Source organism: Hemisphaericaspora subhashii (genome assembly GCF_019202705.1).
Source record: "Hemisphaericaspora subhashii strain CBS 10753 chromosome Unknown scaffold124, whole genome shotgun sequence".
NCBI lineage: Eukaryota > Fungi > Ascomycota > Pichiomycetes > Serinales > Debaryomycetaceae > Hemisphaericaspora > Hemisphaericaspora subhashii.
In genome coordinates this window covers 1,218-13,285 of record NW_026057356.1, presented here as the reverse complement: position 1 = coordinate 13,285, position 12,068 = coordinate 1,218, and the positions used below count along the sequence as shown (strand labels likewise).

Sequence of the window (12,068 nt, the reverse complement as noted above, 5' to 3'; positions counted from 1 at the left end):
TATTCTATTAAAAGAATAAAAGTATACAAAAGTAACTCTATTTACAAAACGATAAGTTATAGGGAAAGGAAATATCATCCTTCCGGCTTCAATGAGGTTTTCTAGCCGAGTCAATTTTGGCTGTGTTACTATAGAAATTGGTTCATCTCAAGAACTAATTGGAAAAGATCACGCCGATTGATGGTGCCCCTGGCTTTATCCAATGGAAGGGTTATATACTTCTTTGATAATAACTCTTAAATGAAGTCCAAGGCAATCTCCATTCCTTTTGTTGTAATTTTTGATGGAAAACATCAAAATCATATTTTTCTAACTTATTTAAATATAAAGTAGTTGGAATTGAAACCATAAATGGAGTGAATATAACATCAGGTATATTCTTTCTCCATTTTTTACTACTTTTAATTAACAATTGATCATTTGGATGTTGATTTAAGATTTCTTTTATTTCATTCTTAGATTTCAAAAGTTTATCTCTTGCTGTTAAAATATGATCATTGGCAACTATTGCAGTTTCATAAACAACATTCTTTAATTTCTCTCTTATATCTTGTTGTTGTTGTTTATCTTGAATATGTCCTTGACATAATCTTAATACCGACTCTTGTGATAATTCAAATTTTGTCATTAAATCAATTGGTAATATAATTTGATTCCTCTTTGATGCATAATAATTTAATCCTAAAATCATAGAACCAATTGCTGTTGCTTGTCCAATATGAGCAGCAATATCACTTATTTTTGATTGTAAATCAGGTGAATACTCAAGTAGTTTAATAGCACTTGGTGATATACTCGGTGATAATAATAACCCTTGGGTTAAATAATTCAATTGCGAATAAGTACCTTCACCATAACTACAAATATCATTTACGCTATTAAAATTACCACCAGTTTTAAGGAAATGTTGACGAGTTGATAAAAATTGGTTAAAATAAGTTATATCCAAATTTAAATCATTCCTAAGAGCATCTCTTAACAAAATTGCAATTGGTTCTCCAATATCTTTATCATCATTATATTCAATAAAGATTTTATTAAGTAAATCTTGCCAAAATTTAAATTTCAAATCTGATGTGGAAACTCCTAATCTATTAGACATTTGTATTGAAGCTTTAGATGCAATAGATCCCATATTCTTACCACCAACATTAATCTTATTGATTTCAAGATTAAATGCTCTAATTGCTAAAAATGCATTTCTGGTTGGTTCAGGAATATATTGAGCTAAGATATAAGATGATCTATCATTCTTTTCTAATAATTGATTAATATTCTCTTGAGCATTATGTAAAAGCAATTCATAATTATTACCAGTTGAATAGAATCTGTTAACACTACCCTGTAATAGTATCCTCCTTCTAAGCATTTTTCAATATATAAAACCTTATCAATCCCAAATCTCATTCCATAATGTTTCCATTTTTTTAATTGCTAAATTTTTTTTCTTGACTCTTTCGGAATTTTTCACTTTCATCTTCACATCTTCACGTCATCATTCATTATCACCATTCATACCTTGTATATAGCAAACCCCTGTCACAATGAAAATAGAACATATCAGACCTCATGCCTATATGGATATAGTCATTAATGATACCAAATTAGGTAGAATAGTGTTTGAATTATATGATGATCTTGCACCCAAATCCACCGAGAATTTTCTCAACTTATGCAACACAACATCCGACAACCCTTCTTACAAGGACAATATCTTTCATCGTGTTATAAAAAACTTTGTAATTCAAGCAGGCGATATTGAAAATGGTCACAACCAATCAATTAATCAAAATCTGATCGGAAAAGGCAACATATCTACCATTGGTCCAATACCAGGGGAAAACTTATCCGAGCCATTAGATGAACCATTTAAATTATGTATGGCAAATGTCGACGGAGATGTCAATACAAATGGATCGCAATTCTTCATAACCACATATCCACAACCCCATCTAACCGGCAAACATTCCGTATTTGGTCGAGTCATACATGGGAAATCCGTGGTACGTGAAATTGAACAAATGAAAACCAATAAAGAATACATGCCTTTGGATAAGGTTATAATTGCCGATTGTGGGGAATGGAAAGAAGGAATGGAGATCCCGATCTTTAATGCCAGTTATGATACCCGTGGTGGAGATATATATGAGGAATATCCCGATGATGATGGACATATTGATAAGGAATCATCCGAATCGGTTTATTTAGCATCTGAACGGATTAAAGAAAGTGGAACTTTGTTGTTCAAAGCTGGTGAAAAACAACAAGCGTTTTTGAAATATAGGAAATGTCTTAGATACGTTATGGAATATATCCCCGATGAAGATCAAGAACCAGAATGGTTTAAAAAGTATTTGGAATTGAAGAAGAAAATATATTTGAATCTTAGTTTGGTTTGTTTACAATTGAAAGATTATCCCAAAGCAATAAATTATTGTACTTATTTGTTGGATATGACAAATATTTCTGATCCAGAAAGGGCAAAAGCATATTTCCGAAGGGGTTCATCCTATATCGACACAAGAAAATATAAACAAGCAATCGATGATCTTCAACATGCAAACAACTTGATACCCGAAGATAAATTGATTATCCAAGCAAAGGATAAAGCTGAAAAGTTATTGGAACAACAAAAGGCTCAAGAAAGAGCCAAATATTCTAAATTTTTCGGTTAATCCAACGGAAAGTTGTAATATAATATGTATATATACTAGAACTTTATTAGCTTCCCTAAATACACTATCTACATATAAAATAAATACACAAAAATCAAAATGCCATGCAACACCAACATCAAACTACTAATCAGAAATCGAGTCGTCATTATTATTATTATTGCTGCTTCCCGCTGCCTCTTCATTTATACCGCGATTCTCGCTGCTACTACCACTTGCATCTTCCATAGGCTCATCTCTTGACGACATTGGAGAGTCATTAAATAAATTCCTCAATTCCACCCCATGTAAAAGCAGTGAATAATCATTATCATTATTATTACCATCATCACTATTCTGATGAAGCGTTGTAGTTACATCACCACCACTTTCAGTTCTTCTACTGGACACCCCACTAGGAAATAATGACGCCTGTGAAGAAGGTTGGATTATTCCTGGATCTCGTTGTGCTCTTCTTTGTCTTCTCAAGAATCCAATCACATGTGATAATGGCTCATTAGGGGAATTATCTTCTTGCCAAACAGTCCCCCCTGACGGTCTAACAAATCTTCTAATTGGAGTTGTTGTTGTGCCTGATGAAGATGGTGAAGGGTGATCAATTCCAAAGTGATGAAGATCGGTTGGAGATGTTGGTGTTCCCGGTGGCGGTGATTGGGTTGAAACTGTTCTAACTGGATGGGGTGCCATAGGAGTAATCACAGGGTGAGGTGGTTGTGGGATACCAGTAGTTGGTTGTGTGGCAGTAGTTGGGGTAGCCGCAGCAGTAGGTACCGGTTCATTCACAGGTTCGTCATGAATGTTATTTTGAATAGTTATATTAGTAAATGGACTGGCTACATTCACAGGCGACTCAGTTGGAATAGTAAATATTGTCAAAGTCAGTGGATGTTGATTCTGTTGTCTTCTCCTTCTAGCGGCCGATGCTGATGCTGCCGAAGCTGCAGCTGCTTCTTGTTCATCTTGTTCTTGGACGGAAAACCTACATAACGGACAGGTAGCATGTCCTTTTAACCATTCACATAAACAATCTTTCCCAAATATATGTCCACATGGCATTTTGACCGGGATATGACCAAAATCTTCCGAATATTCAGAAAGAAAAATCGGTCCTTGTTGTTCAGTTTGTGTAGAAGAATCATCCGGACGAATGTTTGAAGAAGTTGCCGTACTTAAACCAGTCAGATCTGCCAAACGTCTCTTTTTATGAGAAACTGTATGATCTGACATATCTTGATCATCTACTTGTTCCTCCTCTTTCAATGCATCAAATAATTCAAAACAAATTGAACATGTTTTACTCTCACCCAAATCTTCTAATTTAACCCCTGGGAATGATGTGAATGTTTTTACCGTGATTCCGGATTGTGTACTTAATCCAGTTAATATTGAACTATATGCCATTTGAGTTGCCAATCTTATGAATTCTTGAATTACTCGTGGATCTCTATTTGATGCATTGTTGGGTAACGACATAACTAATGATCCGGCCCGGTTGGGGTTATTTGGTTGGTTTTGATCTGAAAATACATAATTCACTGTTATTATGATTGCCTGATTAGGGTCATCTTCAGTATTTATTGTTTGACTTTCTTCTGAATCCATGGCATCGGCGGGAGCAGTTGACGGCTGAGAAGTTGTTGGTTGAGATGCAGGTGGTTGTTCTTGGTTTTGTTGTTGTTGCTGTTCCATATTGACATTCGCTGAATCTCCAGAAGGTTGCTGTGACTGTTGTTCTGTCTGTTGTCGTTGTGGTCTATTTAGCCTTCGTTGGGCCAGAAGTAATGTATCTAAAATCCGATCAAAAAGTCTTACTTCTCGTCTTTGAGGATTGCCGTTATTGTCGGTAGTGTCATTGGTATTATTATTATCGTTGTTGTTGTTGTCAGTGTAGTTATTACTATCTCTATTATTGTTAGGGGTTGACATTAATTAATACAATTAACCTTAAAAGGAAAAAGAACTAAAATTGGAATAAGTTTATAATTCCCGAAATAATTGATCTTAAATTACTTATTAATAATCAGAGCCAAAAAAAAAATTGTGTCCTTTTCTTCTTTTTCCGGTGNAAATTACTTATTAATAATCAGAGCCAAAAAAAAAATTGTGTCCTTTTCTTCTTTTTCCGGTGAGTGTGGAAAATTAATTGGTCATGAATATTTATTAAGTGTATGATGTAATTAATGACTTTAAAAGGATAATCCTTGGTACTTCTTCTAGAGAAGTCTATAGATAAGGAGAGTCACTAAGAGAGTCTATGAAGAGATAGGCTAAGCAGTGTATGTTGTAGTGTACTCTTGATAAGAACAAGGTTGTCATTTATTGTCTTGTGGGCTGTGGATTCAAAGAGTGGGGCAGCCAAATGTCAATCTAATCAGTCTTGGCCGATAGAATGTTCTAGAAGATTCCATACAAGGTCATTTATCAAATACTTGTACTGTACATACAATAGATCAGATATAACTCATCATCATATAATTAATCTTCACTCTCTTTGCTTGCTGGTCTATCCCAGCTGTGTAGACATCTATTAAATTAAATTCACTATAAATAAACCCAAGGCAATGTAAATTAATCTATTAGAGATTTGATTTCTATTTCCCAATGACTCTTTCTTTTCAGAATTACTATCATCTTCTTTAATCTCGACTTCCTCTTCATCTATAGAAGATGCCGGCCCCACAATCTCAATATTCTCTTTGTCAGTATAATTAACTGGTGCCAACATAATCTTATGATCTTCTAAATCAAATACCAAATATATACTTCTTAAAATATTATCACCAAATATTGCTAAACCATTTATCCTTTCTTGAGGAAATATCCCAAGTTTACAACTCCCATCAGTATTCCTAATCAATAAATCAAAGACTGGTATATTTATCCAACGACCCTGGAAACCAATTTGTAAAGTTATTGAAGGATCTATTCCACAATTTATTTCATAATCCCCATTATCCATTTTGATTCCATTTAATGCTATTCCTATTGAGTCGACTAATTGTTGTGGGAGGAAACTGTAACTTGCACCAGTATCAAAAAGAACTTCAAATGGTGGAATTGAGATCGGTATATTATTATATACAGATTTTGATATTTGGAATTGATCAACCATGGACATTAATCTAGCTAACCCCCCTTTACGATTAGTTATATTCAACGTAATTAGCTCCCCCTGATATTTCGCATGATCAATAGCACCAAACAATAACGACCCCGCAATAGCATCTCTTGAGTTCATATACACGGAGTAAACATTCTTTTGAATAATCCCCTGATTCCTTAATTTCAACGGTAAATTCTCATAAGAATATCCATATTTCATAGTTGTTTGTCCTTGAGGATATCCAATTCCCAAAATCCCAATAGTTGAGGATGTTTCATTCACAACTGCAAATGATAAATCCTCAATCAATTGATTTCCAACCATTACCTCATCATGACCCCAGATTCCAATTGCTTTTGATCCATCAACATAATTGATCTGAAAACCAGGGGCAGTTTTATTTTGCTTAAATGTATTGGAATAATGATGATCGAATGATCCAAGATTTGTACATGTACTAGGACGGTTGGCAGTACAATTAACATCTTGCTGCATGACCCATAGATCTGATGAACCAGTATCGACTGCAACTTTGATTGTTTCGTGGTTGGAACCGATTTGTAATTCGGCAAGATAACGAATTTGAAGGTTTTGGATATTCATTGAAAATTCACCGGCATTTTGTCTTTTGTTTAATCGGGGTGATGGTTGAAATCTTTCAACCAGAAAGTCTAGTTTGAATGGTGGATCCTCGTGTTCGTCTCGTAGTTGAGATAGGACTGGTAAAAGTTGCAAAATAAAGTAAACCAAAATTAAAATCATAATTTCTTTGGACGGCTAATAATAAACAACGCATAGTTCTGCAAAACTCTGCAAATCCCATTATATAAATAAAGCATTAACTCATCTCTGACATAATTTGCAATAACGATTTTGCAATTAAGTAATAAAATGATACATGATCTGACTTATTTTTCCGGAAGAATATTTTTTTTGCTGAAGTTTTTCCGACTTCCATACTGCAGGTTAAGCCTAAATCTTCTATGCATAAAAAATAATCATGACTCGGCATCAAGTCATACGTTATAGTCATGCTGACAGAACTTGGACACTCACGTCTCTTCTGCACTATAGAAGATGTATCTATACTCGCATATTACTAGGGACCGATCCAGTTAACATGTTAAATGTTTTGGGTGATCGATAGGAGATTATTTCAATGAAAATAAGGGTCCGAGAGTAAGTTCAAAATTGGGAAAAAGAAACGACTTTAAATTATTTAGCTAGATACTATGTAAATTGCTACAAGATATGTGCTACGCATATCAATGGAGCCACGTTTAATAGATTATATAGCCATTTACGGTTTTCTAAATACTTTCCACTAGTCAAAATAAAAGATTGCAAACCCAAAAAAAATCATGCAATTAAACAAAAAATCATTCCTCGTAATTGTATATTCTAAATCCAACTAGAACATTTACATTAATAATGAAACCAAAATGCTAATAATGATAATACAAATAGCGTTAGATGTAATACGTGATCCTGAAGATTTGTTGTTGCTATTACTATTGCTGCTGCTGCTACTGCCACTGCTGCTGCTGCTACTACTACTACTACTGCTAGTACCAGACGAACCAGAAGTTGGAACACTATCTGTAATAACTTCAATATCTTCATTATCAGTAAAATTGACTTGTGCAATTGAAACTTCATAATCATCAAGATCAAAAACCACATAAGCATTTCTTAAAATATTATCACCAAATAACATATATGGTGAACTTGACGATTGAGCTAAAATACCCAATACACATTGATTTGTCGAAACTTGTAATATTAAATCAGTCAAAGGGACAGTAATTGTGTTAGAACCAAATTGAATCTGTAATGCTACACTACTAGGAACACTACATGAAACCACATATGCTCCAATTTGTTGTGAATATGTCCCACCTAAAGCTGTCCCTATAGCAGTTAATACACTAGGGTAAACATATGATAAAGTTGAACCTGAATCCAAAACGACAGTATTGGCAGTAGACATTGCTGAAATGGTTTGAGATCCAGATGTTATATTGATTGAATTTACTTTAACTTGAAGTCTTACTGGTTGTGAAAATCCAGTTGTTTTTACAATTGGTAAAGTGACTAAATTCCCTTGATATTTTGCATGATCAATTGCACCAAATAATATTGTACCTGAATCAGTACTCATATCATTTAAATATAATGAAAAAACATTTTTATTAATTAATCCTTGAGATTTCATTTTTAATGGTAAATTTTCATAAGTGATTCCAAATTGATTTGTAGTTTCTAATCCTGGTAATCCAATACCTAAAACACTTACATCTGAAGAACTTTTGTTAGCAATTGCAAATGATAAATCATTAATTTGAACATCACCAATCACGACATTATCATGACCCCAAATACCAACAGCTTCAGTACCATCAGCATATTCTATTTGAAAGAATGGGATTGAAGAATTTTGTTTAAAAGAAGTTGAATCTTCAGTTGTAAAAGAACCTAATGAAGTACAATCGTTTCTATTATCTGTGTTACCACCACCAGGAGCAGGAGCTAAAGTACCGGGAGCTTGTGATACTATTACAGTTGAAACTATATATTCAAGTTTTTCATGGATTGTTTTTGTAGGAGGTGGCGGAGGTTTCACTTCTTCTTCTTCTTGTCTTTTCTGGAAAAGTCTTCGTATTACCCCTGTTCCTAAACCGAAAAATACATCACGTGGTTGTGATTGATGTTTATTATTATCTCTTTTTTGATTCAGAGTACTTTCAGCAAAACAATCAACATCATGAGACATGACCCATAAATCAGAAGAACCAGTATCAACTAATACCCCTACTTGATTTTTATTAGAACCAATTTCTAAAACCGCTTCATAAAATGTTTGTTTATTATTTATAGTCATTTCAACTGAACCATCAGGAGTATCTCTTTTAATTAATTTTGGCATTGAATCATGCCTTGGGGATAAATTATCTCTTGAATCTCCTCTACGAACATTGAAATCTATTCTATGAGCACCAGGTATTGTATTTTGATTCTTTGCAGTTGTGAATATTAATAAGCTAGATAATATAAATATAATCAGTTTTATATGCATTGTTGTTGTGTTGTGATGTGTTGTAACTTGTAAATCTATAAATGGGTAAATATTTTTATAATAAAATTCTGCCAATTGATTGTGGAGAAGAATTTGAAGGAATATGGTTGGTTTATATAAAAAGGAGTTAAAACGTCTTTTCAAATTAACAATGAGAAGACTTACAGCGAACTGTAAATAATAATACTAAATAAAATGAAAGGAAGTGAATGACGTTTTGATTAATAATTTGCTGTATTACCTTTTATTTTATGTAAACTCAGCCTTGGTTTTTTTTTACATTTTAGATTATTTTTTTTTTTTAAATTTATTTATTTATTACGCAAAATTAAAAAAAAATATTGTTTTAACCGACTGAACATTTATTATTCTCTTGTCGTTTGTATATAATTCTCATATTCATAGCCACACTTTGAATTAATTGGCATTTTATCAAATTAATCAGAGATAAACTGTATACTCACTTGTAAGCGAATAGAAGAACAATTAAAAACTGACATTTCAGATTGTTCATCTCATCTCAAATTTAAAACAATGAATTTTTCCAATGTTGGAGAATAAAATTATTTTAAATTTAAACATTAAATTTAAAAAAATAAAAAAAAAAATAATAATTTCCCTAAGTGTTTTTTTTCTATTAAAAAAAAGAATTACGTAATTGAAATTGATTATTTAGATATTTAAATATTACAGATCTATATTGCTCATCTTTACCCTTCTATTACGACTGTTAAATGACCTTTGACTATACTATCAACATATCAAGGGATATGCTCTTTACGACAAAAAAAGATACGACTTCTCTCCTTACTAATTCTTTACTAAATTCATTGGAAAATGAAACATTTTTACACGTTGCAATTTTCAGCAAGTGTTGCCTTGCACTGTATCTCCCTGTCAACTCAACTCAAAAACTCAGCCGAATGATGAGTCAGATCTACAACATAAAACATCATCATTCCTTTTTTAAAATACCTCTCCTTATCCCACTTTTTCCTATTCATTCCGATAAACATGTAACCCCTATAGTATGTATATATCATTCATTTTGTGACAAGAAACTGAAATTTTCATTCTCTTCTAAAGACGAAAAGAATTATTTTTACAATATTAATTTATTTCATTCATTCGTTAATTCATTTCTTAACTTGCTTGGCTGTGACACGTAAATGTGGTACTGCAAAAAAGGAGTATAAAGTGTCGTTTTGAAATTTGCTCACGGCAAAGGCAAATTCGGATCCATCGCGACGATTATCACTTGCATTGCATTTTTTACAGGTTAAGAACATACGTTATACTATAGCCTCGTTTAAAACCAAAGCCATTGCCATCATCATCATTAAAATAAATCTATAATTAGAAATTTATGACATCAAGAAAAGAAAAGCTCATGTTCTTTCTTTTTCATTTAGTTTATTTTCTTGGTGCAGATTAAAAAAAATAGAAAAAACGTGATTTTTTACAATCCCGGTCATTGGTCGGGCTTCCGTATGTATTAGGATTTACGTAAATGGATCAACAGCTTCTCCTACATCCCCTTCCTCCTACTTCTCCTCCTTCTTAACTTGCATTTCGGAGTAGTAGGTCGGGCCGATATGACCATTCTTATAATCAAGGCTGAACAATCTCAACAAGAAGAAAATGATCAGCGGCCCCACCGCTAGAACCAAGCACAATTTTGCAGCCATGATGACTAATCCAACAACCATGAAATCATCGTTGAGGTCACTTCCAAAACCCAATTCAATTGATCTCTTACATATTCTTGTATAGCAAACCTAAATCCCATTTATTCTAAACTTTAAAATCTTAGGGTTAAAGGGTTTTATGCTCATAACCATCTTTTTAGTCATGGACTCTTGTTTACATACAGTACACTTTCGGCAGCTAATTTACAACCCTCTTCAAACTTGCTTCAAATAGTGTGGAAAGTAATCTCCCTTTTCTTATCATCACATTCGAATTTAATGAACTGTTAATATCCACAATGGGAATATATCACCAAATATACTTTCCTATTTATATGACAAATTCAGTCATTTTCCAAAACGCCGATGACATTAGATTTATGATAACCGGATAGTTTAGGTTGTTAGCTTGTCAGACTCTTTGAGACTTGAAAGGGCGCAACTTGGAATTAATTGTCGATAAACAACAACAAGGGTCTTAGCCTTTATAGAGATAAACTCTTCATGTTGATTTATTTTCTCAATTAGCAACAAAACAACCTTACGCACACCTCTAGCAGTCCCATTGATAGCGTTTCTTTTGGTAGTCCCATGAGATATTACTCTAGAATAAATTTATAAGTCAATATATAGACTCCTTTATAGGCCCTAGGTTGAGAATCAGATCATATCACGAATTACACAATAACCCTCAGAAAGGGTACAAAATGCGTTTTTCATTCTGATTTATCAGTATCAACCAGGTTCTTTCACTCATTAACTCCGATTTCAACACCAGAAAAGGTACTACAACAAAATATTATATAGATATTCCATTCTTATGAAGCTTGCATAAGTCATTATTTAATAATCTTGGTTATTTTAGCTAGATTTCCATATAGAAATACTATGTTGCACGGCTTGGTGTCGAACATCAGATCTTATTTTGCAAAAAAACCTGGGCAATTCTAGCGGTAAAAAATCTAACTAACTGCGCCAAAACGTCGCAAGCTGAAGCAAAAAGTCTTAACGAATTGGGCGGGCGTGATATTCCACGTGAATATCAGGTGACACTTTGCACGTGAGTCAAATCATGTGACCAATTTCTAAATTGGAATTAATTCGACAGTCCCAGCTGGTATAGGTAAGCTAGACTTATCTCTGGATTATACTGGTCTATATCTAGATAATATATGGATTATAGCAAGAAAGAAGAAGTGCTTTCTCCTCTTTTGAAAGTATTCATATATGAGCAATTGCTGACCCCCTGAGTCAAGCAAAGCCTCTGATATTAACCTTAAGATATGACCCAATGCTCCATGTGAAGTAGAGAATGTCATTGTCGGTATTATTCATTTTATTGGTATTTGAAAACCTTGTCCGATCTTTGTTTTTGTGGTTATGATGTTTACAAACACTAGTTTACAAACACAAAAAGAAGGATACAAGCAGCATTGATAATTTTGGCGGCCAATACAAACTCACCATCAATACTGCCAGAATCGTTCCCAAACAGTGTTCTAGATATTCCCTAAAGCCGAGAATAT

General features: G+C 33.3%; 3 protein-coding genes and 1 pseudogene across 4 annotated transcripts; 1 reads left to right on the top strand and 3 right to left on the bottom strand. All coding sequences in view use genetic code 12, as the record gives it.

Annotated features, from left to right (window-relative positions):
• Window positions 1–211: 211 nt before the first annotated feature.
• J8A68_004626 (uncharacterized protein) lies at window positions 212–1,369 on the bottom strand (the record flags this gene model as incomplete). Its single annotated transcript, XM_049408605.1, has 1 exon — window positions 212–1,369. One exon carries the CDS (start codon window positions 1,367–1,369, stop codon window positions 212–214), a length of 1,158 nt encoding a protein of 385 aa, XP_049262084.1.
• Window positions 1,370–1,544: 175 nt separating this feature from the next.
• J8A68_004625 (peptidylprolyl isomerase) lies at window positions 1,545–2,675 on the top strand (the record flags this gene model as incomplete). Its single annotated transcript, XM_049408604.1, has 1 exon — window positions 1,545–2,675. The coding sequence occupies one exon, from the start codon at window positions 1,545–1,547 to the stop codon at window positions 2,673–2,675; it is 1,131 nt and encodes a 376-aa protein (XP_049262083.1).
• A 126-nt stretch (window positions 2,676–2,801) lies between these two features.
• On the bottom strand, window positions 2,802–4,601 carry J8A68_004624 (ubiquitin-protein ligase; the record flags this gene model as incomplete). The annotated part of the gene is made up of 1 exon (XM_049408602.1): window positions 2,802–4,601. One exon carries the CDS (start codon window positions 4,599–4,601, stop codon window positions 2,802–2,804), a length of 1,800 nt encoding a protein of 599 aa, XP_049262082.1.
• A 601-nt stretch (window positions 4,602–5,202) lies between these two features.
• J8A68_004623 lies at window positions 5,203–8,854 on the bottom strand (annotated as a pseudogene). The gene is made up of 3 exons: window positions 7,240–8,854; window positions 6,739–6,759; window positions 5,203–6,545 (listed from the first exon to the last, which is right to left on the bottom strand). Coding segments are annotated over exons 1-3 (2,979 nt in total).
• Between the last annotated feature and the right edge of the window lie 3,214 nt (window positions 8,855–12,068).